General features: G+C 46.2%; 1 protein-coding gene across 3 annotated transcripts in view; it reads left to right on the top strand.

Moving 5' to 3' along the window:
- TNFAIP8 (TNF alpha induced protein 8) overlaps positions 1-25,054 on the top strand; it is a 114,461-nt gene that overhangs the window by 53,585 nt on the left and 35,822 nt on the right. Inside the window, exon 1 of one of the 3 annotated variants that reach the window (XM_047729701.1) lies at positions 21,778-22,006. The exons of the other annotated variants lie outside the window; for them this stretch is intronic. Coding sequence (XP_047585657.1) covers positions 21,934-22,006 — 73 coding nt within the window. The 5' untranslated portion in view covers positions 21,778-21,933. Of the gene's footprint in view, positions 1-21,777; positions 22,007-25,054 lie in introns of those variants that run through there. 3 annotated transcript variants of the gene reach the window in all.

Here is a 25,054-nt window from a genome sequence, read left to right as displayed (position 1 = left end):
GGTAAATTGGAAAACTTCTTGAGCATGGAAATAAAACAATTTAAATAGCCCTTAAAGTTATGTAAGGATTTTGCACACTTGTTCAACTCTATGCCAGATATTTGTTGAAGTTCCTCTAAAATTTGTTTGCTCAAAAGACTTTCTGGAGCTTCGGCTGAATACGAGGAGGGGGTTAGGAACTGGAAGACATAGCTAAGCATCAGTATATCTAGTTTCTTAGCCCATTAATTGAACCTTGGCAGCCAATGCAATTTCCTAGAGCCATGACTTCTTCTTCTTTTTTTTTTTTTTTTGTATGGAAAGTGGTCACCTGCACATCATTTATGATAAATGTACATTTGCTTACCAGATGCCTAGAGCTGTGTGTGTGATTCTCTGTCTGCTTTCTTTACCTATGTATCCAGGCACCTTCTATCAAATATATGAAAATGGCTATATGCCTGTGACTGTAGCTTAGGACATCCGTGCAGTTGGGATCAGAGCCAGGCTTGGTTGGGAAGGTTTCCTGGAAGAAGTGAGTTTGGGTGGGGGTGGGGGGGGGCAAGAGAGGGAGTTTCAAAAGGAGGTTAAGTATTGCACTTTGGCAGAAGGAAGCAGCATACGCAAAGCTTCCAAGGCTGGAGTGGTAAGTCAGATGTATTCAGCGAGTAAGCATGAACCGTATGAGAACAGATTGTAAATTAGTGGTTGAAAATTACCAGGCTACCAGGGGAGAAGAGGCCAGTGCTGTGTGTGGAGGAGGACAGGAGGGGCTTGTGGGAGCTGCTCTCCTGCGTGTGTTGCTAGTAAATTTCACGCCTGGGTACCCGTGGACGCTGACCATGTTGCCATCTAGTGGAGCCCTTAGGAAATGCACCTGCTAACCTCTTTTCACTTGAGGTTAAATAATGTGGTATCTTAGCGGTAGGGAAGCTCACTTCTGTTTTCCCTAGGAATTTTACATAAGGAATTAGGGGAGATGGATGTAACTGTGTGCCCCCCAAGTGATATTAATTTTGACTCTAGAAAATAGAACTGAATCCCAATAGAAAGCATTTCTCACAGACGATATTTGGAGGTGGTGGAGTCCATCCTGGTACAGTGGTAGTGGAGGAGAGCCCTCCCACGAGAAGCACCACAGCGCACAGACCTCAGAGCTGGAAGACGCTGTAGAGGGCTGTACCCCACTCACCCCCCTTGCATCCATCTGTGTCTGCATCCATTCAGCAAAACTTCCCGAGTTCCTGTTACCTGTCAGGCTCTCTTCTGGGTGCTGGGGATACACCAGTGATAAGAGAAGATAGAGAGCCCTGCTCATAAGAAAAAAAATAAAGAACTAAAATGAGGAACTCAAGAAATCCCTGCCCTTGGAGCACTGACATTCTAGTGGGAAAGATGGACAATAAACAAAGAAGTAAAAAACAGAATAGGTGGGATTCTGTTAAGTGCAAGGGAGGAAAAAAAATTGTGTCTAAAATGGGGGATAAGTATTATCGTCCATGTCTGTGGGTGGTGGGGGCGGAGGGAGGATTTGCAATTGTGTGTCCTCACTGAGGAGACTGTGAGATTAGTTTGAGATTGTGATATTAGTCTCTCCTAAAGGTGTGAGGAAGCCAGACAGGTGATGAATATTCTGGAGAGGAGCATTCCCGGCAGAGGGCAAGAAGATACAAAGGCCCTGGGGTGAGAATGGTCCTAGTGCATTCCCAAAACTGCAAGGGGACTGATCAGAGGAAAGACGAGCCAGAGAGATGGGAAGGGGCCAGATCAGCTTGGGCCATGGTGACAGTTCAAACGAATTTGACATTTGACATGAGAGAAGAAGCCATCTAATCTAGTGTAACATCATTTGATAAATGAAACTTAGGACAAAGAAATCAGGTCAGGTGTCTGTGGTTAGTCAGCATCATGGGGCCAGAGCGGGGATGAAAACGTGCTTTCTAACCCATGTTCTTCCTGCCGACCTAGCCTGCCCCAGTGAGGATGCATGACCCCATTGAGGCTCAGGCTTATAAGTGCAGTGGTCCTGAAATAGCCTGGCAGTGTGGGGTCCTCCCAACAGCTTCGTGTCAGCACGGTTCATCCTGGTCCTTCCCTCAGGATGACCACCGTACACACAGAAAGGAGGAGACTTCTTCTTTCAGAGGACTTCTCTGCCAAAAAGTGCCTTCCGTCATTTTGGTATGGAGGTAAATTCTTTGGCTTTTGCCCTCAGTTAAACCCCTAAACCTATAGTCTCATGAAGGCTCCCTATGTTCATTGTGCGGTTACTTGGATATGGCAAACGCAAGATTTTTAGGGCTTACAGGGGTAGATCACAGTTCTTGTCATGAGAGGTAGTAAGGTTGAATAGTGCAAGTTCTTTAAAATGATTTTGAAAATAGGGGCACTTGGGTGGCTCAGTTAAGTGTCCATGGCTCAGGGCATGATCTGAGGATCATGGGGAGAGGGATTCTCTCTCCCTCTTTCTCCCTCTTTCTCAAATAAATAAATAAAATCTTTAAAAAAAAAAGAATTTGAAAATAGGATCACCAGGTGAGGAGAGAGCCCCTTGCTGTCACCAAATGCAGCTGGACCTGGACAGTTTTACCCAATGTTCTTCATTTTCTTTCTTTACTGTAAGCCTGTCTGTTCAAGTCCCCCCTCCCTTCCACCTTCTTTAGATCTTATGACTTTTGTCCTCTGGACATGAGCCAGATCCCCTAATCTCACTTTCTGAAGAAAGTCAGACGAGTGCTCTGTGTACAGGAGAACCTGCACAGTCTCCTCTCCATCACGCACAGCCTGGATCCTGTGGATGGAGTCACAGGGGGTCTTGGCACCAGGACGGTCCCATCCTGTGCAGAAAACTAACTCAGGACTTTCTCTTGCTCCTTCCTTTCCTTTCTTCCAAAGCAAAGCTCTTAGTATAGGTAATGTGAAGTCTACATCATCTTACTTGGCACATACATTTGTTTATATAATACTTTCTCTCTTTTTTCTTTTTTCTTTCTTCTTTTTAAAAACTTATTCATTTGATAGAGAGAGAGAGCAAGAGCACAAGTAGGCAGAGTTGCAGGAAGAGAGAGAGGGAGAAGCAGGCTCCCCGCTGAGCAGAAAGCCCATTGTGGGGCTCCATCCCAGGACCCTGGGATCATGATCTGAGCCAAAGGAAGCCGTTTAACCAACTGAGCCACCCAGGTGCCCCTTTTTATTTATTTTTTTTTGCCAGCCAAGGTGATTTCATATGTCCATTTGTGTTTTTGTAAAGTGAGCTCTGAAATCCCACTACCTCAGACTATGAGGATCAGCCCTGATTTGTATCCTCAGGAATTCATAGTCCCTTCAGCACCTGAATCCTTTATTTTTCCCTGGAGCCTGAGGGCACAGTTCCCTGGGATCCTTTCATTTGGGTCTTTAGGTGAGTGGGCGCTCCTGGGGGTGCTTTTACTTTTTCCTGCCTTCAAGTCTTGCTGTTTTTGCAAGGAGGCAAACCCCCCTCGTGACAAGGATGTTCCCGTCCCAGGTCCCTCAGGAGGTTCTGTCAGGGATGGTGGGGCAGCACCATACTGGGAGTAGAGGACCCACGTCCTGTCCCTCAGAGCCTCTGCCCTGTCTGTGTCACTGAGGTTGCTCAGCATCCCCCGCCGTTGGGTCTCTGTGCTTGGCTATATCACTGCCGTCAGACAGGCAAGACTTGACCCTGCAGGAGATGGGGTTTCCAGGCTGTCTTCTGACTTGGTTAGGCAGCCAGCTTGAGGAAATGGGGGAGCAAGTACTGGTTGTCTGTGTATTCTGGGCCTCCTTTACCCGCTGTCCTTTAGGGGCTGGGCATGTGGTAAAGCCGGCGGCAAGATTAGAAGTCCTCTAGCGTGCTCCTCATTAGCTGTCCAGAATGGTCTGTCACTTACGGCTCTTATTATGCAAGAAAGAGAAACCCCAGTTTGGATTGGCTCGTACAAAAGAGAATTTTTTATTAGCTTGCATAACTGGATTGAGATTTGGTTTAGCCGCTCAGTGATGTCAGGAACCCATTTTCTTTCTAATCTGCCCTCTGTGGTTGAGTTTCATCCTCAGCAATGCAGTTTCTCTCATGGTGGTTAACTGTCTGCGGCAGTGCTAACTTCACATGCACAACGCACTGTCCAGCAGGAGAGAGAGAGAGAACTGGCTTCTGGCAACTCTATCAGAGGAGCGAGTGACCTCTTCCAGAAGCCCCAGCAAATATCTCATGTCTCAGTGCCCAATCTTAAGCCAGTTTATTGGCTATAGAAGGGAGTGGTGAGTGGCATAGGTTTGGGTTGTCTAAACCAGTCACTGGGGATACCTGGGTGGCTAGTCTGTTAACCATCTATTTGCCTTTGGTTCAGATCATGATTCCAGGGTCCTGGGATAGAGTCCTGCATCAGACTCCCTGCTAGGCAAGGAGCCTGCTTCTCCCTCTCTTCTGCCTGCCGCTCCCCCATTTGTGCTCTCTCTCTCTCTCTGACAAACAAATAAATAAAATCTTTAAAAAACAAACAAACACAACAACTCTATGGCAAGGAAGCTAAGATTACTGTGCCTGAGGTGATTGGTCAGGGTAAACCTGAGAGTTAGGGATGGACTCCGTGTCTCCCTCAAATAGCACACTGCCCCCCAAGCAGGGCGGATAGGAGGGACATTGAGTGGGCCACCATTGTCTGCTGAACAGACTTCCTTTCACTGTGTTTTTTTTCTTTTTTGTTTATTTTCCCCTGTTGCTTCTTATTTGATGACTGGCCACGGTATAATAATACAGTGAATGGAACCCTCCATATTGGATTCCCAGTGCCCCATCCCCCAACCCCATGACAGTGACACAGATGCTGTCAGGGAGAACAAAGACATACCCTCCTTGAACCCCAACAGCACTGCCGATCAGGAAGGGAAATTCTCAGAGGTCAATAGGGCATCCCCAAAGTATCATAGACCTGGTCTTGTAAGCGCTGAACAATGAGAATAAGAACTAGAGAAAATTAATTACAGGCAGCCCCTTCCATCTATGGTAATTATGTGTCCCCATAAGACACTGAAGTCCAATATAGTTTTTCTTTCAAAACAATGTAATGAGGCCATTTGTTCCTGTAAAGAATACCCTTATGTTTTATAGACATGAGCATAATTGTCATATCTGGTTATTTTATCTATTTTAACTGATATTACTGGACTCTGGATAATGTAGATTTTGAAACTGCATACAAATAAACAAAACAGGGAAGTCAGCCATACAGGATGTTATTTTGTTTATTTTAGATGATCCCTCTAGGAGAATGGCCGTCAAGGTCAGGAGAAGGGACTAGGGCAACATACAAGGGCTCCAGGGGGAGAAAAAAAGGCACAGTGTACAAAGAAAAAACACTTTTGGGGCACCTGGGTGGCTCAGTCTGCCTTCGGCTCAGGTCATGATCCCAGGACCCTAGGATCAAGTCCCACGTCGGGCTCCTTGCTCAGCGGGGTGCCTGTTTCTCCCTCTGTGCTGCTCCCCCTGCTTGTGCCCTCTCTCTCTCTCTCTCTCAAATAAATAAATAAATCTTAAGGGAAAGAAAAGAGGTAGGTATTTATCTTTGTACATGACCTCCATGAGTGGTGAATGGAATTCCAAACTCCAGAGCCCTGTCCCCAGCCAGTCAGTATTCCTGCCACATCCGTGATGGGACTAGACACACAGAAGGCCAGGCAGGGCCAAGGAGCCTTTTATTTTAGGTGGGCTTTGACCCAAACCCTGATGATGACCTCAAGTGAGCCAGACTGCACCCGCAGGTGTGGCAGAAAACCAGTCCAAGACACCGGGTTAGGCTCCAGAAGGATGCAGGCGTCTTTAAAGGCATGATGCTCTGTCACAGGGGGCCGCTTCCACAGCGGAGGTCTTTGAGATGGAGGTTCTAGTACCCATTAAGACACTTGTATGATGAGCTCTGGATGTGCCGTATCAACTTCCGGGGCCTGATCATCTCTCATCGATGAGCAAGCTGGGGCTGAGATTGAACAAGAGGACTTGCAAAGCTTCCCCAAAGCCCTCGCCTTCTGGTTCTTGGGTTCTGCACGGGCTGTGATAGGAGGCATCATGTGGAACTGTGGCGGGGTGCAGGGTCGGGAGCAGAACTCCCCTGGGCCAGGGCATACAGACACATGGGAGGTGGCGGTTTCTGTGTTGCGTCCTGCAGGTGTCCTCAGGAGCTACCAAGCAGCTGGTCTGACTCAGAGCTGGATGCGAAAGGCTCCAACTTGCGTGTTAGTTGCCTACTACAGATCCCCTGAATAGAGGCATTGTTTCCTTTGCCAGGCCTGGCTTGGATGCTGGCTGCCAGGCTTGTGTTCTGTGACGTTCCAGATGGCAGGGGTCTTGCGGGAGCTGAGGACGCAGGGCGAGATTGGATGGTGACCAGTGCTGGTCGATACTTCTGTTGAAACATGGTTTCAAAGCTGTGGTCACATGGCTTATGTTGGGACCCGCAGGCCTCGTTGTACTTTTTTTTTTTTTTTTTTTGGTCTCCTGTTTTGGTAAGAGTCTGATTACAAGGGGTATTGCACACAGTTGTGGTTTTTCGGTTTTTCGTGCTCTCGTTGCTCAATTACCAGCACCAAACGGTCGGCTGTGGAGCTCTACCTAATGGGAGAGAAATGGTTTGTGTTCCATGTCAGTCTGGATAAACCAGAGGTCCCAAACTCAAATGTTTGCCAGAACCAGGTAAGAAACGGGAATGTGAAAATATTGCTTTCTATGAACTGTTGGAGGTTATGACACCTGGGGCTGACTTGGAGAGAACAGGTCCCATCCCCAGGCATTGACGTTGAGACGAAAAACAAAATCTTTCCAATCCAAGAAATCCTTCTATGGCTGGACTCAATACTAAGGCTACCAGTGTGTGGATTCCTGGGCTATGAATCAGCGAACTTCAGCTGTCACGGACGTTTGCTCAGCCTCAGAAATGTCAGATGTTACAGATATGAGCCCTTTGTCATTTTGCTTCTTAGTGGATTTTAGCTCTTTACCTTAGGTGACAAGGCGATCCCTGGGGTAAGTAGGCCACCCTAGCTTTGACCCACAAACTGGAAATTCTTCCAAAGAAATAACGTCCTCATGGATATTGTTCCTTTGGTTCCCGACTTTTGGAGGCTGAATCAATTTAGAGAAGCGAAGATGGAAATCTCATCCAAAACACTTCTGAGTATTTTAGAGCATTAAAAAATTAAAAAAAAATTGTGCCCCTCAAAACAAGGAACCTCCTACATTGGAAAGGCACACTCCTGCCTTGCCCGTTGTCTGCTGGGTATAGTCACTCCTCTTTGCCTTTTCTCTGAGTTAGGCCAGCTTGGGGGCAAGGACCAGGAAGGAATCTGAAAAGGACAAGCTTGTATTCACTCTTTCCCACCCCTTCCATGCCTCTCCATACTCATGTTCTTAATTTCTGCATTCCTGCTCTCCCCTGCACCCCCCAGGAAGGAACCAAGAAACCGGTGGTCTCTTTACACGCTCAGGTGTGAGTCATTTGCAGGCCTTAAGAGACACTTGTATTTTTCAGAGAACTTGATGGTACAACAGGAAATAAGACAACATTTAACCAAAAGTCCTGCTCCTTTAATGAGAGTATTCCTGTAGCGCTAAGTGGATAATTTTAAGGCTGGGGAGCCTTCGAGACACCCCAGAGATAGCAACTTCATGGCCCTGCTTCAGGTAAGATCCGTTGGACTACCACCAGCCACTGAACATGGAGGAGGTTATCCTGTTTTATTTCCATTATTCAGATTCCTGTCAGAGTCCATGAAAATTCCTGCAGATGTGTTTTGTAAGAGACTGATGGTGCCCAGCTCCCCTGTGTCTGACCAGTGGGAGAGTTATGGGGATTTAAATATTTCTTCAGCAAAGCCACTCAGTTAAAGCTGTGCTAAAATTGTGCTCTTCTCCTAGTGCTTACTCACCAGAATAGTCTCAGTTTCTCCCTTTCTGTGAGAGTCCAAAAGGAATAGTCCACAATTCTTTCTCTACTTCCTTAATAGCAATTTATCCCCGAACCCCTTGCAATTTGGCTTCTGTGTCTAATCATGTTACCTAATTGTCTTTTCTCCAAGAAAAGACAGTGGCCACCTCATCATCATATCCGTTGACCTTTTCTTTAGCTTTCCTTTCTGGTGGGTTGTTTTTTCACCTGTTAGCTCTACCAGGAATCATTCTTCCTTCCTTTCTCCCCCATCTCCCCCTCCTTGGCTAATTTCTCCACCCTCCACCTCAATTCCTTTTAGCTTAGGCATTACTTCTTCCAGGCAGCCTTCCCTGATTGACTCCCTCCCCTAGGACTGATTTACATACATACTGATTTACATACTCCTAATCGATTTCAGAGCACCCATACTTTTTTGCTTTTACACTTACATTATATTTTAATTAGCGTCTTCCCCCTCCCCTGCCTATACAGTAGGGTCCGTGTGGACAGACACTGGTGGTGTTTTATCTGTACCATTTGCCTTACACCTGTACATGGTAAATGTTCCATAAGTATTTGCAGATTGGAGAACTATAGAAACGAAGACAGCATCTGAACAGCACTATCTATGGCTTCTTCTAGAGCAGGCAATGAAACCCCAGCTTCCTTCATCAAGCTTTGGTTCTCCCTAGGTCCCTTGGACCTCTAATTAGTAGATGTAGAGGGGTTGTTAGGTGCTGTCGATAAAAAGTGATATCTAGGGGCATCTGGGTGGCTCAGTCGGTTAACTGGCTGCCTTCAGCCTAGGTCATGATCACAGGGTTCTGGGATCAAGCCCTGTATCTGGCTCCCCACTCAGCAGAGAGCTTGCTTTTCCCTCTTCCTTTGCCTGCCACTCTGCCTACTTCTACTCTATCTCTCTGTCAAATAAATAAATAAAATCTTAAAAAAAAAAAGTGATATTTGGCTCTGAGGAAGAAGGCAAGTGTCTGGAAATCCTGGCCATGTGTATTCAGCCCCTTCCCAGGGAATAACTCTTCATTGCTTCTGTTGGCCAAGGGATGGCTCCCTGTTGATGAAGCCAAAGGAGTGGATGAGGTTTGAGGGCTCTGACCACTAACAGAACAGGAAACACATTGTTCAGAGAGCCAGGCAAGGGGGCGCTAATGATTTTTATCATCACCATGGAGGGAGAACTTGAATATTTGGTGGGCAGTTCTAGAGAAACATTGACTAATTCTTAAAGGAACTGATAAGTATGATGGAGATCCAAAAGCATGTGGATAGTCACTGTATTTTTTGGGCCATTTAAGGAATTTTTTAAAAAAGATTTTATTTATTTATTTGACAGACAGAGATCACAAGTAGGCAGAGAGGCAGGCAGAGAGAGAGGGGAGGAAACAGGCTCCCTGTGGAGGAGAGAGCCCCATGCGGGGCTTGATCCCAGGACCTTGGGACCATGACCTGAGCCGAAGGCAGAGGCTTTAACCCACTGAGCCACCCAGGCACCCCCATTTAAGGAACTTTTAAGATAATTTCAACTATATACACTATTCTGTACTGATTTGAGAACCCAGCGTCCCACCTCCTCTCACCTCTGAAAACATGACTCAGCTATGTTAAGAGCATTGTACCTTCTCTGTAGACCTATATTATGATGGGCTTTCAGGAGCATTTGAGAAGAAGGTGAAATCTTGATCACATGCCTCTCCTTGTGTCTTGAATTTGGATGGGAATTATTGATGGGGCATAATGACAATGAAAAAGGACAATTTTTTTTGGCAGGGTTTAGTGAGCCAAAGTGGGTTCATATCTGTACTATAGAAGAGTGTAATCAACAACAATGATCTGCTGTGTAAAACAAATAATAGTAATGTGCCCTAGCCTTTGTTTAGTGAAGAGGAGATATTCTATGCAATGTATGTTAGAAATATTTTCATCAAAGGCTGTGGCTTTATAGAAACAGCAGCCCTCTGGGGAAGGGCTCAGCTCCTATGGGAAACTGATCTGATAGAAGAGGCTCGAGCCCATCCCCTCACTGGTTGCACTGCTTAGACCTCGGACTCTGAGGTGTGAGGTGGGACTCCTCCCCTTCCCCTTGCCATGCCTATTCCTCTCTGGATTTCCCCCCTTTCTGTTAAAGTCCCTCTTGCTCCAAGTCAGCTGGGCTCAGTTCCTGCCAGTCAGCTTTGCTGTCTGACCTCTCTTGACTGCCCCACACCCCTCTTCTGATGGAGCATATGCTGTGTTTGTCTTGGATAAAATTATTGGTGCTCTGCTCAATCCAAGACTCTATAGCGGGAGAAAAATAGCACAGAATGAGGGCAGAGGACCCGCCTTCCAGTCTCAGTCCTAGCTGAGGGACCTTGGTCCAGCCCCTGAATGTCTCTGGACCTTGGTCCAGCCCCTGAATGTCTCTGAGAATGTCTCTGAGAATGTCCTTGTCTGAAGCAAATGGAGACAATGATAACCCAAGATTTCTTTCTGTACGGATTTGTTATGAGGCTTAGTGGCAATGCGTGCAGACACACTTCAAGAACTAGAAAGCACTACCTTGCTGAGACGTGGTAAGATGGAGATGTGTTCTGTAAGTGTGCCTAGCACAAGACTTAGCACATAGTAGGTGCTTGATAAACTACGCCTGATGATATTAAGACAGCTGAATATAAAGATAAACCTCATTGGCTTTGACCCGGGCTACAGGTTCAGAATTTGGGGCAATGGCTAAGTGGACTATTGCTTCCTTCCTCTGGCCCAGGTAATAGGGTATTTGGGACACCCAAGGTTCTGCCGTTTTACATTCAAAGGTTAATCTCATCGATTAAGCACACAGATGACAAAATTAAGTATGTCTTGTGCAACAGTGGGTCCCAAGTTGGCTTTAGAAGACACAGTGTATTGGGGTACCTGGGTGGCTCAGTCGGTTAAGCATCTGCCTTCGGCTCTGGTCATGATCCCAGGGTCCTGGGATTGAGCCCCACATGGGGCTCTCTGCTCAACGGGGAGCCTGCTTCTTCCTCTCCCCCTGTCTACCACTCCCCCATTTGTGCACTTTCTCTCTCTCTCAAATAAATACAATCTTTAAAAAAAAAAATAGAAAACACGGCTTATTATAAACACAAACAGCCCCTGAAGGGGAGCTCGTTCCCAAGAGACCAGATGAATAGACTATTAATTGCCCAAGAGCCGTTCTTGCATTGAGTAAAGAGATACCTGCAATCCCCATCTGGGATTTATTAGTATATATATTTTGGTGACCCCATGCCGGATGTTAGTTCTTCACCTAAAGGGAACAAAACTCCTGATCTGAGGATGACGAAGTCGCGGCTCTTTGAAGGTGGGCCAGCACCTTGCTGGCCCTGGAAATACCATCCGGAGAACTGGAATTGGGTTCAGTCCAGCCTAGTAATGGTTCCGAGGGCATGTGTGGGGGTGCCAGAGTCCAGTGGCTTCTACCGGGGACGTTTGCCTTTGCTCATTGCTCTGTGTTTATGAAGATGTTAAAAGGAAGTGCGTCCATTCTGTGCCTGTTGTAAAAACAGAAGGTTTGCAGCTGTCAGAGTTATTTTCTTCTTGGCTTTTTTATCTGATGGACTTTTTTGTAAACCTGACAGATTTATGGATGGCTGCAGATCACCAGCGTCAGCTCTTGGGATGTAATGCAAATTTTCTTTCTGTGTTTCTTTGAAGGGCACAGAGATTTATGGACACACTTCCTCGTAATGTAGTTTGGAGGGGAGGGGAACTGGAAATGGTTCTTACATGTTGTCATAATTCAATATTACCAGTGGATCTGATGATGATTTTATTAGTGCCATGGTGCCCTCAAAGCATCCAACATGTTCTTCTCCTTAAGAAAGAGGTGGGGGGAGAACCCCACAAGGTATAATCGTGTGTTTTTAAGAGCTTTCAAATCTGCGTCAGAAGACAAGGAACATCACGATGATCAGCTTTAAATGTAATAGAAGTTCACTTGGGAATTGTAGGTCACGTGGGTGTCAGCAGGCTTTCTGGAGGAATCACAAGCAAGGTTTTGGGAGGGGTTCAAACAACAACGACAACAATGGTGTAACATAGGAGGAAAAATAGACAGTGGCAGCAGCTCCTCCCGCAAGGCAGCCTGTGGTTACAAAGGTGTCATGGTTCTCTGTAATGTTTGTTTCCAGTAATTTCCAGTGAATGAAAACAAGCATTGAAGTTTCTGAATGAGTGCTTTTCAGATCATTCATTTCTGCTTGTAGGGGGGTACACATTCATGGTTTTGCCCCTGGCCGCATCCTGCATCCGTAATTGGTGGCCTTTGCCCTCTGGGGGAGAGCGTGGTCCTCCAGCTAGCATTTCAACTGTCTTACCGCCACCTCCGTATCTCTGTGTCTGCCTGGATGCAGCGATGGAGGCAGCCAGGACCTGTGGCAGGCACAGATTAGTCTATGTCTGTCTAGCCTCTGTGGACGTGTAAGGTGTCTGCCCCTGGGCTCATTGAGGGAAATCGACTTACAACCCATTAGATTATACCAGCTGGAGATGATGGATGGACTAACAGCCATAGGAATGGAGGGAAGAAAGTCTGTCAAGCAAACATTTTGACTGTGCGATTTAGTGAGATTAGAAATAAGGGGAGGGGTGCCTTGGTGGCTCAGTGGGTTAAAGCCTCTGCCTTTGGATCAGGTCATGATTCCAGGATCCTGGGATTGAGCCCCGCATCGGGCTCTCTGCTCAGCGGGGAACCTGCTTCCCTTCCTCTCTCTCTGCCTGCCTCTCTGCCTACTCGTGATCTCTGTCTGTCAAATAAGCAAATAAAATCTTTAGAAATAAATAAATAAATATGGGGAGACAGAGCAGCCTAAGCCAAGGTCCTTGGGAGGCTTCTAGCCACTGTCGCCTCAAGTGAGAAATAATTTGATATCATGAAGAAAATCAAGATGTTGTGTGTGCGGGTCGCTGCTGGTGGGGGTGGGGTATGAGTATGTCTGTTCCTTCAGTTGGAAGGATAAAGCGGACAGACCCTCCAGACAGCTGGATACATAGGCAGGAGCTAAGGTTCCCGACGTGCTTACTCATGGACCCCATCATGTCTCTGTCTTATTTTCACATCATTTTCTTGGACCCAAGGAATACCTCACAGTTTCACTTAAGTGCTTGGTTCTAAATAACTACCTGTGTGGAAAACATGATATGTATAAGTCGAAAGATTAAAAAAAAGAATGCTTTTATTTCATTCTTCACCACAGTGACTAGTGGAACAAGTTGTTCCTGCTGGGCCTTGTGTGGTTCAGCCAGGATCCAATCAGGAGACATGATAATGGGAACAGGAAGGTTTCATATAAATAAATATGAACTAGCATTATACTAAGTGGCTCCTCAAAAGATGAAAAATAGAAAATTACTGTAAGATCTAGCAATTCCCCTTCTGGGGATGGACCCCCAAAGAACTGAAAGCAGAGACTTGTACAGGTCTTGGCACACCCCTGTTGGCAGTAGCATTGTTCATAAGAGGCAGAAGGGGGTAGTTACCCAGTTGCCTACTGAATGGTCCATGAATCAACAAAATGTGGTATGTGATATCTACATGCAACAGACTATCATTCAGCCTCAAAAAGGTAGGAAATTCTGGCACAAGCTATACCACGGATGAATCTTTGGGACATGTAGAGAAATATGACAGTCAACCACAAAAACACGAATACGCTGTAATTCCACTTATATGGGATGTCTACGGTAGTGAGGTTCAAAGACAGAAAGTAGAATGGTGGTTGCTGGGGCCTGAGGGGAGGGGAGAATGGAAAGTTGGCATTTAATGGGTAGAGTTTCAGTTTTGCAAATGAAAAGAGTGTTGGAAATGGGAGGTGGTAAGGGTTGCGCAACAATGTTAAGCATTTAGTACAATTGAACTGTATGCTTAAAAATTATTAAAGTGGCAAATTTTATGTGATGTGCATTTTACCACAATTAACAATAACAAAGAAAACAAAAGAAATACTAACTTTAATGAGGACTATCTAGCCAGTGAAGAGAATTGTTAGGAAAAGAGGGAAAGCTAGAGTGGCAACCACTTACCGTGGGTTCAAAATAGAGCACCAAGAATGAGCATCCCCCTTGTTCCTTAATGGACAGAGGATGGCTTGCCACAGCTCCTTGGATGGCAGAGAAGTTGCTGTAACACTGTGCTTATAGAACTTGCTGGAAATCCACCTGCTACGATGCTGAGGAAATCTGTCTCTGAGGAGGTTTCTCGAAAAAGCACACCAGAACCAAGAAGGGAAAGTTTTTCTTCCCGTAATGTCTCTACAGTGCACCCCACTGACAGAGCTTAGAATTGTACTGGCTGGCAAAAGAGAAAATGTATTCCAAGTCCCATCTTTCTTTGCTCAGAGCAGGTGATGAAGGGTGAATTTGGGGCTGCCAGGCCATAAATGGATCACTGCCCAGCTCACAACTTCTCAAACCTTGAGATCAGGTTGGATCTCACTACCCTAATTTCCTGTCTTATGTACTTTTTAAATATAATACTTGCTTTTTATCACGGCAACTGCCAACGGCCTAGCTTTGCAAAGAAATGATGTCATTAAACGAAATGTAACACCATCTAGTGTTACACTATGAACTTGCTCAAAGTAGGAGTTCATATAGTTTCTGAGAGATGTTGAATAATGCTTTGTTTTCCTCAAAAATCTAAAATATCCTGCGACACCCCTGTGAGCTTGCTCTCGGCACCATGGCATACAATTTGGGGATCTCGGAGCTAAACTGATGAGTCTGTTCCAACATTTCTGACCACAGCACTCTTAACATATGAGAATCTAAGTTGCCAGTTCAGTTAAGAGGACAGAAGAGTCATGGGTAAAGTCAAAACAGCCTGGGATAATATTATTTTTGAAAGCCTCTTAGAAAGTTACCAGATTGGAGAATAACATAGCATTTTCCAGTAAGTAGAAGACTTATTGTCCAAGTGCTTCCTTGACCATCAGAATGGGTTGCTAGATGAAATAGTTGGCTTGTCCTTGGAGGTGCTTTGGTGTGGGAAAAATACATAGCCTTCAGTACAACATTGACCCTCAGCACACGAGATGCTCACTGTGTGAGGAGAACATACAGAGACGAGAGTCGGGGAGGGACCAGTCTATCCTAGCTCCATCTCAGGCTTGCCCTGCAGCATAAAATCATTATATGGAATGGCAAAAAATGCATTTATTTATTTTATAGATTTTATTTATTTATTTGGGATAGAGAGAGAGAGGGAGAGCACAAGCAGAGGCAGCGGTAGGCAGAGGGAGAAGCAGGCTCCCCACCATGTGGGACTGGATCCCAAGACCCCGGGATCATGACCTGAGCTGAAGGCAGACGCTTAACTGACTGAGCCACCCAGGCGTCCCAGCAAATGCATTTAGATGATTACGGTTTCTCTCTTTCTCTTTTGGGCTGCTTGTACCTTGTTAAAATTGAGAAAGTTAAATGGCATATGATGGCACTTTGCTGAGTTCAGTAGTCAGAAGTCTGTTGGAGTAGATTTCAAATTGAGTAAGGGTATGAGTTTCAACTCTCTTCTGTGTCTTCTGGGAAATGGATGGGCTTCCTAAGGCCTCTTCTCGTCAGACGGGCACCCTTGTTCATATTAGCAGCTTCTCAGAGAAGTTAGTTATTTTGGTGATGTCTCCAACTTAGTGAATCATAACGATTGCATATTTCTACAGCTCTTCTTTAAGGAGAAGCTGAATGGCTGAAGTTTTGCAACCTGACCTGTTCAAATGGAAAAACTGACCCCTGCCTTTCAGTGCTACCTACAAAATAGCCCTCTCTTCCCCCCCTCCCCCAAAATGCTGTTTGGAGAAGTTCTGCTTTGGTTCATAGTTTTAGCACCTGCTGAGTCTCTGTTGAGTTTCAGCCTTGCTTTCACCTGGCAAGCCTGCCCAGCCCTGGAGCTCTGCCTAGAGCCTTTCTGCCCCTTCAACAGTGACTAGTTGGCACAGATGTTAATTTAATAGCCATTCTACCCATGTCAGAAACTCAGTGTCAAAAGCAAATCAGGACACCTTGGAGCAGATTAGACTTTCAAACGGATCTCAGACCAGCAGTCAACGTATGGTCCAAATTCCACATAGCAGGCACGACTTTTGTTGCCTTGTGGATTTCACATTTTCTTCAGAAACCAGAATGAAGCTTCTTCACTTCTCACATGCAATTAACCAACCTGTCTTGGCAGCGTTTTCTACGGCCTTAGCATGAGCGCATGGAAGAGAAAAGAGATGATCACTGCCGCCTACTCATCCAGAGAGGCTTGCTTCTGAATTCTTCACCATAACCAGTAACAGATGTGTGGCTGGCACTGGAAAATTGCATAACTGTCTCCACGTTACGTTCAACTGCAGTCCGTTACAGCCAACACAAGGGGGATCTCCCCTGGCTTGTTAAAAAAGACAATCCAGTTTAAAAATCTGTGTTTTTTGGGGTACCTGGGTGGCTCAAGCAATGGGTTGCTTAAGCAATTGACTCTTGATTTCAGCTCAGGTCATGATCTCTCAGGGTCATAAGATCAAGCCCTGCGTCGGGCTCTGCACTGAGCATGGAGCCTGCTGGAGATTCTCTCCTCCCTCTGCCCCTCCTGCTCTTGCTTCCCCCTCCCCCCATCCAAATCTGTCTCTGTTGTGTTAAAGAATTATTTCCTTGCCAGAAGGTGTAAAACGGTGGTTAGAGTGGCAAGAATTTGACAGTCACCGCCCTTGAGTTGCAGTTTCTTATAAAGGGGAACCTCCTAATGATCATAAAGGAGATGAGGCTCTCAAAAGAGAGCGTCTCTGCCTAGAGGTCATCAGGGAAAGTCTGGATGAATGCTTACTGCCTGGGATGTGAGTAAGAGATCGCTTCACCAGCCACCTAGAGGATTAAAGCTGTGAGCACCAAGGTTACCTCCAAATTGGAGTTTTTGTGACTATCACTGTTGGTCACTTTTTCATCTAGCTGCTTTTCTGGAAGAAAGCCCGGTTATTCATGAATCTGGTGTGACATGGTGCCTTCCAGGCTCAGTCTCACACCTGCCTTACTTCTCCCTGGTGAATCCCATCAATTACCCCCCTCATGTTATCCCTGTGCTGCCCCGTTAAACTGGGCACAGTGAGAAGGTTCAGTCCTTCCGTGTTCATGTTCTGTTGCTGGACCCCTCACGTTAGATTGCTGTTCCTATCTGGAATGTCTGTAGGGCCAGCATTTAGGGCTTCCAGATACATATTCCACAACCTAAAACAACCTGGCCTCATTCACGAAAGTATTCAGGAGAGAGTCCAAGGGGGGATTTCAGAATTTTCAGTGCTTTGTCACATTCCTGCCTCATTTCACTATTGTTTTTCCTCTGTTGAGTAAGTTGGCATGGACCCCATTTTATAGATGGGCACACAGAAGCCCAAAGAGGTTCAGTGGCTTGTCCATTTAAAAAAAAAATTTTTTTTAAGATTTATTTATTTATTTTAGAGAGAGGGAGAGAACAAGCCAGAGAGCAGAGTGGGAGAGAATCTTGAGCAGACTCTGCACTGAGTACAGAGCCCAGTGTGGGGCTCGATCTCATGACCCTGAGATCATGACTTAAGCTGAAACCAGGAGTCGGTTTACTTAACCAACTACACCACCCAGGCACCTCTGGCTTGCCCGTTTTTAGCAGAAAAGTGAGAGGAGAAGGAATTTAAAAGAAAAAAAAAAGATTTTATTCAGACTTCCCAGTGATCTCCCTTGGGTCATCATACCCATTTTACAGATATGTCATTCAAGAAAGGGAGTTTGTATGATTTGCCCCCGAATGTACAGGAGGTGGTGCTTCCTGGGTTTATGGTGGTCAGTCCAAGTTTTCCCCCCACCAAGCCTGGTGGTCTTTTCCCTGCTCTTGGCAGACTCATAGCCCAGCAGCTTTAGTTAGGGTTCTGACTGAACTTTTAATTAAAAAAAAAAAAAAAATAGTAGTGGTTTCATGTAGCTGAATAAATAGAAGCCATTGAACTTATAGCTTACTTAAAACATCAAATATCAGGAATAGAGTAACTTTCATTGGAGCCTGTGATCTAAGCCTTCAGACAGAGCGAGTTGAGCTATGTTAGCCTCCTGGTCAGCTCAAACTCTGGAAACCTCCCAGTGTAGCCGTCTTTGAGTTACCTTTCTGCAAAATAAAGGACTTGAATTTTATGTGAGTAGTTTCAGAGAGTCAGAAAGTCTAGATAGGAAGCCTGCAGTCTGAAGAACACTATTACTTAGTTTTGGGATTTTTTTTTTTTAAAGATTTTATTTATTTATTTGACAGAGAGAGAGAGATCACAAGCAGGCAGAGAGAGGGGGGGAAGCAGGCTCCCTGCTGAGCAGAGAGAAGCAGGCTCCCTGCTAAGCAGAGAGCCCGATGCGGGCCTCTATCCCAGGACCCTGAGATCATGACCTGAGCTGAAGGCAGAGGCTTTAACCCACTGAGCCACCCAGGCGCCCATAGTTTTGGGATCTTGAACAAATCATATAACCTCCGTTTCTTGAATGACCTATCTGTAAAATGGGTATGATGATCCAAGGGAGATCATTAGGAAGTCTGAATAAAATCCTATTTTTTAAGGGACACCAGTCGGTTGGTGTCCTTTGGCATATACCTTTGGCTCAGATCATGATTCCAGGGTCCTGGGATCGAGCCCCACATGGGGAGCAGGGAGCTGCTCAGTGGGGAGCCTGCTTCTCCCTCTGCCTGCTGATCCCCCTGCTTGCTCAGTCTCTCTCTGTCTCTGTCTCTTTTTCTGACCAAAAAAAAAAAAAAAAAAGAAAGGATTACCAAAATTACACCAGTAAGCTCCAGATGAGCAGGTCCCATTGACATGTGATACATACACATACTTGATATTGCCCGATGAATGAAAACACCACCAGAATCTTAGACAGCATTTTACCTCCCCCATCTTGGCACAGAAGTGGGGAGACCCACTGCTCCACACGAGTTGAAGTTCAACCTAATATGTAAGTGCAGTATGGTATTCACTATGGTATGGTACAAGTGCTGCTAACTTAATTGCTGTTTTGCATGGGCTGGTCTATAATGACTGTTGGTGTGACTTCTAACTATATGGCCAGTCTAAAGCAAGTGGGAGGATTTCTTAAATATTCAAGAGTGAACAGATTATGAGTATGAGAGGTGAATCCTTGTAAGGTACTAGAGCATTACTCTCTGGAGGCTAAAAAGTGACCAATCCCCTTTGGAACAAAAGCCAAGCAAAATTGAGATGAAGTGACAGGGGAGCACAGATCTGAACTGACAGGCAAGCCACTCAGCTGCCTGAGGATCAGCTGCCCTTTGGTTTCACTTTGCAGGTTGGGAACCTGGGGTGGTGCTTTTTGCCCAAGGTTATACTGGCCACTGAGCAGCGTCCTTGTGCACACTCAGTCTTTCAAAATAGGCTGCACATTCCTTGCTCTTGAGCTAGATCAGGATATCCTTCCCCAAGGTGACTGCTGGGTTGCATTTAAATACTAAAGAAGTTTTTTTTTTTTCCAGGTGTTCAAAGATAGAGCCTCAAAAATGACTCTAAATTGAATTACAAGGCTGACCTGGCAGGAATGGGACTGTTCTGGGACTGTTCATTCAGCAGTCCTTCTCTCCTTGGCTAACCTGAAGGCCTTTTTGTGAATCTGGTGTGAAAACAAACAGAACGCTAGGGACATGTCTTTTGGCACCTCTCATGTGGTTTGTCCGTAATTGGACTTGCAAAAGGACGTTTAATAAATAATTCTGAGGAGGGCCCCTTCGGAAGGGAGAAGGTGAAAGGGAGCCCTGCCTGCAGCAGCTGGGGCTTGGAGTTTGGGTTGTCTAAATTTGCATAATGATCACCTTGAAGGAGGTGTTGCATCCTAGTCCAATTATAGCTGAATGGGAGCTATCTTATCTGTGTGATTCAGGACCTGCTGAGGTCCTCTTGGGGTCCTGGTGGCTGTCTATGGACATTTGGGCTGTCGGGAGGGAGGACAAGGGCAGGTGATATGTGTGCAGGAGGGAGGGCTCCCAGAATGATGCCTTGGGCAGGACCCGGAATGTCACTTCTTACTGGTGAGGGAGCATTTCTCTGGGTTCAAAATGATCACAAGTCTCCTTTGGAAGTTTGAGGTCACTGAGGGAGAAGTATGCATCTCCGCAGCTCCTGACCCAGAATGCATGGCAGAGTTAACCGTGACTTTCTGAAGGATGCACAGTGTTAACCTTTTTGTGGTGAGGTCACTTTTCAGGAGGCTCTGCAATGCTGATATTTTCCAGATGTTTCTCCCCTTCTCTCTTCTCGATTGGCTATGCCTTCCTCACGCCATCCTGCCCTTGTAGTGAAATTGAGATAAAAGTCTGCTTAGGGTCTTAGAAATGTTGGAATCATTCAGCAATAGGAACTGATTTAATATCTAGGCCTGATATTAATATTTATAATCACTTCTACTACTTGTGACTTGCATAAATCCTTTTTTCCTGTTTGAACTCAATATGGAAGTAAAACACCTGAGCATCCTTTACAAAAATTTATTTTTAATGGTGCAATAGTTAGTAATAATCTATGTAGTACTTATGGTTTTCAAATCCCTTTTTGCTTGTATTACCTTATTTCATACCAAACATAAATCTGTAAAGCAAATACTACTTTTCATCCTCATTTTACATGTCAGGGAAGGGGGGGCGGTGCAGAGAGAGTAAAGAATTTGCTCAAGGTCATAAAAATGATAAATTCAGGCTCTTTAAATCCATGTCTTTATTGTATTCTTTTCACTAAATTTATATCTTAGCGTCTTCTCTTTTTTTGTTGTTGTTGTTTTTGTTTTGTTTTGTTTTCCCATATAAAAATGGGAAATGAAAAAGAAAGCCGCTAGGAAGTAAAGTTTTCTTCCAGTTCCCGAATCGATCTTTCAGGTGCGTTATTAGAGGATTTTTGCCTTAGATCGGTGGTGGAACTAGTGCTCTGTAAACTACCTCCATTAAGACAGGCACATCAGGGTCATCTCCCTTCCTCGCTCCTTGGAAGATCAAACAAAGATTTTCCGAAGTCAGGACGCCCACCTCTCCGCCGATTTTAAGGGCCAGGGGACCAGACCTGAAGTCAAGAACTGAGTTGTCTTCCCCAGGCTCTGCAGACTTTCCGTTCTATCAGCATTTCAAAGGCCGAACACCCCCGCCACCCACTTTGGCATCTGGAAGGAATGTATCCCGGTTGTTCGAAGTGGCGCGCGGAGGGAAGGGCGCTCTTCTTCCGAAGACCACCCTAGGGGCTAACTCGGAGCAGCCCGTGCGCCAGGCTGGGGTTTGAGGAAGAGTGCTCCCCCGGGTTATGCTGAGTAAGCCGCTTTGTCTGGTCTTCCCGTGTAAAGGTAAGGCGAGGGCCGCCCCCACTTTCTTCAAAAGGCCCTGCTGCCTGGTGAAACTGGTCCTTCCAGCCACATGGACCAGTATCCACGTTATTTTCCTGCAAAAAGAGCGTACAACCCGGAGCAGCTTCAACATCCTTATTTTCCTGGCATAGAAGATCCCCCACTTCCAGGACGAGGCAAGTTAACTGGGTGCCGAAGAATGTTCACCCGGAGATCAGAGGTGTTTCTTTGACCGCGTGTGCAATTCTTACTTCTGCACGACTGCAGCGCGCGCTCAGAGGAGTAAGACCTTTTTCCTGACTGCGCATTTATTTCCCAGGCGTAGCCCGTCAGGGTCACGTTTGCCCCCGGCACCCCTCGGCCCTGCCTCCTCGCGCAGTCGGGCTGTGGTCCCCGCCTCCGCCCCACCTGAGTGCTCCCGGGGCCCCGCCAGCCGCGCCAGGTCGCCTCCGCCCAGCGACGGGCCAGAGCGCACGGCCCCGGGGGGGGGGGGGGGGGGGGGGCGGACTCCCGCCGCCCAGCTGAGACGCGATTCGTCACTCTTACAGAACTTTCCCCCTGAAAATCCCTGCACCAGAACCAGCCCTCCGCCCCGGGGAGGTTTTGATTTTAGTGGTTTTGCTTCCTTTTATTTTCTGGCGTGTGCGTTTTGGCCTCGGAGCGAACTTGCAGTTCGTCCGAGTACATGTCCGCGGTAATCGCCCCTGCGGCCGCTTACCCTGCCACCATGCACTGCGAAGCAGAAGAATCCAAGGAAGGTATGACTTTGATTTGTCAGGGGGAGGAGAAGGGTAGGGGGCGGCCAAGTCCCGCGAAGGAATGTGGAGGAAAGGCGCAGTAGGGGAGTAGATGGGAGTTTAAGGGGAGCGGTGGGTACTTTGTCCCTCGCCTTGCGTCTTCACAGCTCGGTTAGAGCGGAGTCTGCAGATCCCTTCTGTATCCTTCTCGCCCGGCTGCCCTTCCGAGACTAGAGGAGGAAGACTCTCGGACCTAGGTCAGCCAGTCTGCTAAAGGCTGCTTTGTAGATTAATCTGGACATCAAACGGCCCCCTGTGTTGGCTCCAAGAATGCAGAATGTGCCTTGGAAAGCTCTGACCGCCTGCATCAGGACAGCCTGAAGCGAGTCCCCTTGGAAGAGCCCAAAGAGTCTGGGGTCCCTTGAAAAGGGTTTCAGAAATTGGAAGCTCCTTGTGTTTCCGGTTAAAAGGGGAAGCTGAGCGAGGGGGAGAAGCGAAAGATCTTCATTTGGGAAATAGGTTGGTTGGTGGGTTTTTTTGTCTGTGTGTGTGTGTGTGTGTGTGTGTATGTTTTCTTTTTTTTCCCCCCTTTTCTGACGTTCCAGCAGTGAGTTCATTGTGTTGGGGGCTTAAGGGATCAGAGAGATGTGAGGGGCGCCTGGTGCAGCTTGCAACTGAGGAAAGTTTGTCTGTTTCTAACTTTGCCAAGGCAAAGGGTTTCATTTACTCCTAACAGAGAACGGGTGACACAGCTGGAAAACCTCCAACCAAAACACAATTATACGCTGGTGTTAGATCGGGGAGTTTGTGTGTGAGTGTTTGTATGCTTTGTTTCCTGAAACTTTATGTATACAAAAGTCCTCTTGTAAGTGGGGGTGGGAGTAAGGATAGTTGGGGAAAAGTAGAGAGTAGGAGGGGAGACTGTTCATAATTATAAAAATTCCTTTTCTTTTCAAGTAGTCTCTTGGGAAACTGGTAAGTTTTAAATTAGTCACAGCAGCCACTGGGAGCTTGGGGAATAGAAGGGAGCCCCATCATTCTCCGCTTGGTAGGCAGGAGTTAGCGAGATCCCTTGAAACTTGTCCTCTTCTGTCTCTTACTGATTCTCCTCCCAATGGAGAGCTCTGTGTTTCATAACATAGTCTCTGTGGGCTAGTGTTTACCTTATTATGCAGTGTGGGGGGAGCAGTCCATAAAAGAGGCTTATTTAATAGAAATACAAGTCTGTCGTGCATGAAAAATGACAGCTAGGAGCATTGTTTTTGATCTTGATGGAGAGTTCAGGGATTAATGTTTCCTTGCTGTGGCCTCTGTCCTGATAGAACTATGTGCCAGTAGATACTTTTTCTGTCTTTATAACAGCAATTTATAGTAAAGTCAAAAGGAGTCGAAGGCAAATAGGAAACGGGCCAAGAGAATCCAGCCTGGTGAACTTCTGTGTAGATTACAAGCAGCATTTAAATTTGTCTCCCCCCCCCCCCCCCGAGTGTGTTTTTCCTTTCTTCTGGGAAAAAAGGAGGTGGAAACACAGTATCCCAAAGTTGATAACATATTCCTCTAGTAGTTTCCGCACTCTTCCCTCCTGCCCAGCTTTCTGGATGTTCACCTAAAAACTGGAGTGTGATGAGACCCCTCGGTGGTCCCTTCCTACTTGTCCTCACCTGGCCTCCACACACAGTCATTTGCATTCTACAGACCTGCAGGAATGTATCTGGCTTCTGCTTTTTACAGAAAGCCCAGAATTTTTAAAAAATAATAAGAAGGTGCTAGAGTTTTAAATTGATGGCAGTTAGGGTAGAATATGGAATAACTCTTCAGGGAGTTGGAATGAATACTGTATTAATAGAATCATTGTAACTTCTGCCAGGAAGTAAAGGGTATGTGTGTATGTGTGTGTGTCCATGTCCTGGGCAGTTCTTGTAAGACTTGGTATTAGCTGTGATCTAGAACCTTCTGTTTGGCTACTACCTCTCAGATGTCTATGAAAAGAGCCACACTGGGTAAGTTATTTTTTATTATCTTCTCTCTCCCTACTAATTCTTTTCCCAATCCTTAGCTTTTTATTTTTTTCCCTCCTGATGGACTTCAGTATCTTATTTAATATGAGATCAACACAAACTCTTCACAATGTCTACATTGCAAGATAATTGCCTTCTGATGCTTTGTAGCTGATTTGCCATACTGGGGAGTACTTTTAAGTCACTATTCTGAGCCACAGTGAGGGACTAGTATGCTTTCTTTGGGGTTAAATCTGAAGTCGATTCAGAAGTCCTTGGAGGCCGACATATTTGTGAATGTGGAAGCAAATGACTAGGGATATTGTCATAAGCCATCAGAGCTTAGAACGTACTTGACCCTGTGCCAGGAGGGCTGAACCTCCATCCTAGTCTAGAGCTACCTCTTAGAGAATTGATTTCATTTTGCCTGCTGACAAATGAATCGGTGATTGTGCTTGAGTACGAAACAGAGAGAGATCATCCAGGCCTCGCTTTATTAAAAGCGGAATGAATTTAAGATAGCTGGGCATGATGTGAATAAGAGAGCAAGAGACATGAAGGGAGAAACACGGTGTGTTAAAAAGGGGAAGGTCGTGGGAAGGAGGCTATCAAGGGTTTCCAGTGGAGAGGGGCTTCCTCAGGAGATAAGTTGATGGCCGCATTCTTCACATTGAGTGGCAGCCTGTTATGGAAAGTACTTAATTATGAAATAGGAAAAAAACTGAATGGCAGCTAAGGTCTCTGAGGACCAGTTCTAGTGCTAAGCATGAAGGGATCCAGGGCTCCCATGTCCCACTTCTTACAGTGTTGTTATCAGGAAGTGAGAAAGCCCTTGGGTGGGAGGGGTTGCTGTGTGGGGACTTGGGGAAGAAGTAAGGGTTGAGCAGTGAGTGAGCTCAGCTCCTCCTCCGTGGCCCATAATAATATTCCCCACCCCTCCCCCCCACCCCCGCCTGGTCCCTGACACCCATCCTTCCTCTCAGCCAGATTCTCTCCTGTCTGCTCACCAGGCCTGCCATTTCACGAAGAAAACAGTAGCCCTTAGACAGCACCCTCGACTTCTGCTGCCAAG

Source organism: Lutra lutra, chromosome 5 (assembly GCF_902655055.1).
Source record: "Lutra lutra chromosome 5, mLutLut1.2, whole genome shotgun sequence".
NCBI lineage: Eukaryota > Metazoa > Chordata > Mammalia > Carnivora > Mustelidae > Lutra > Lutra lutra.
This window is presented reverse-complemented; position numbering and strand designations above follow the sequence as displayed.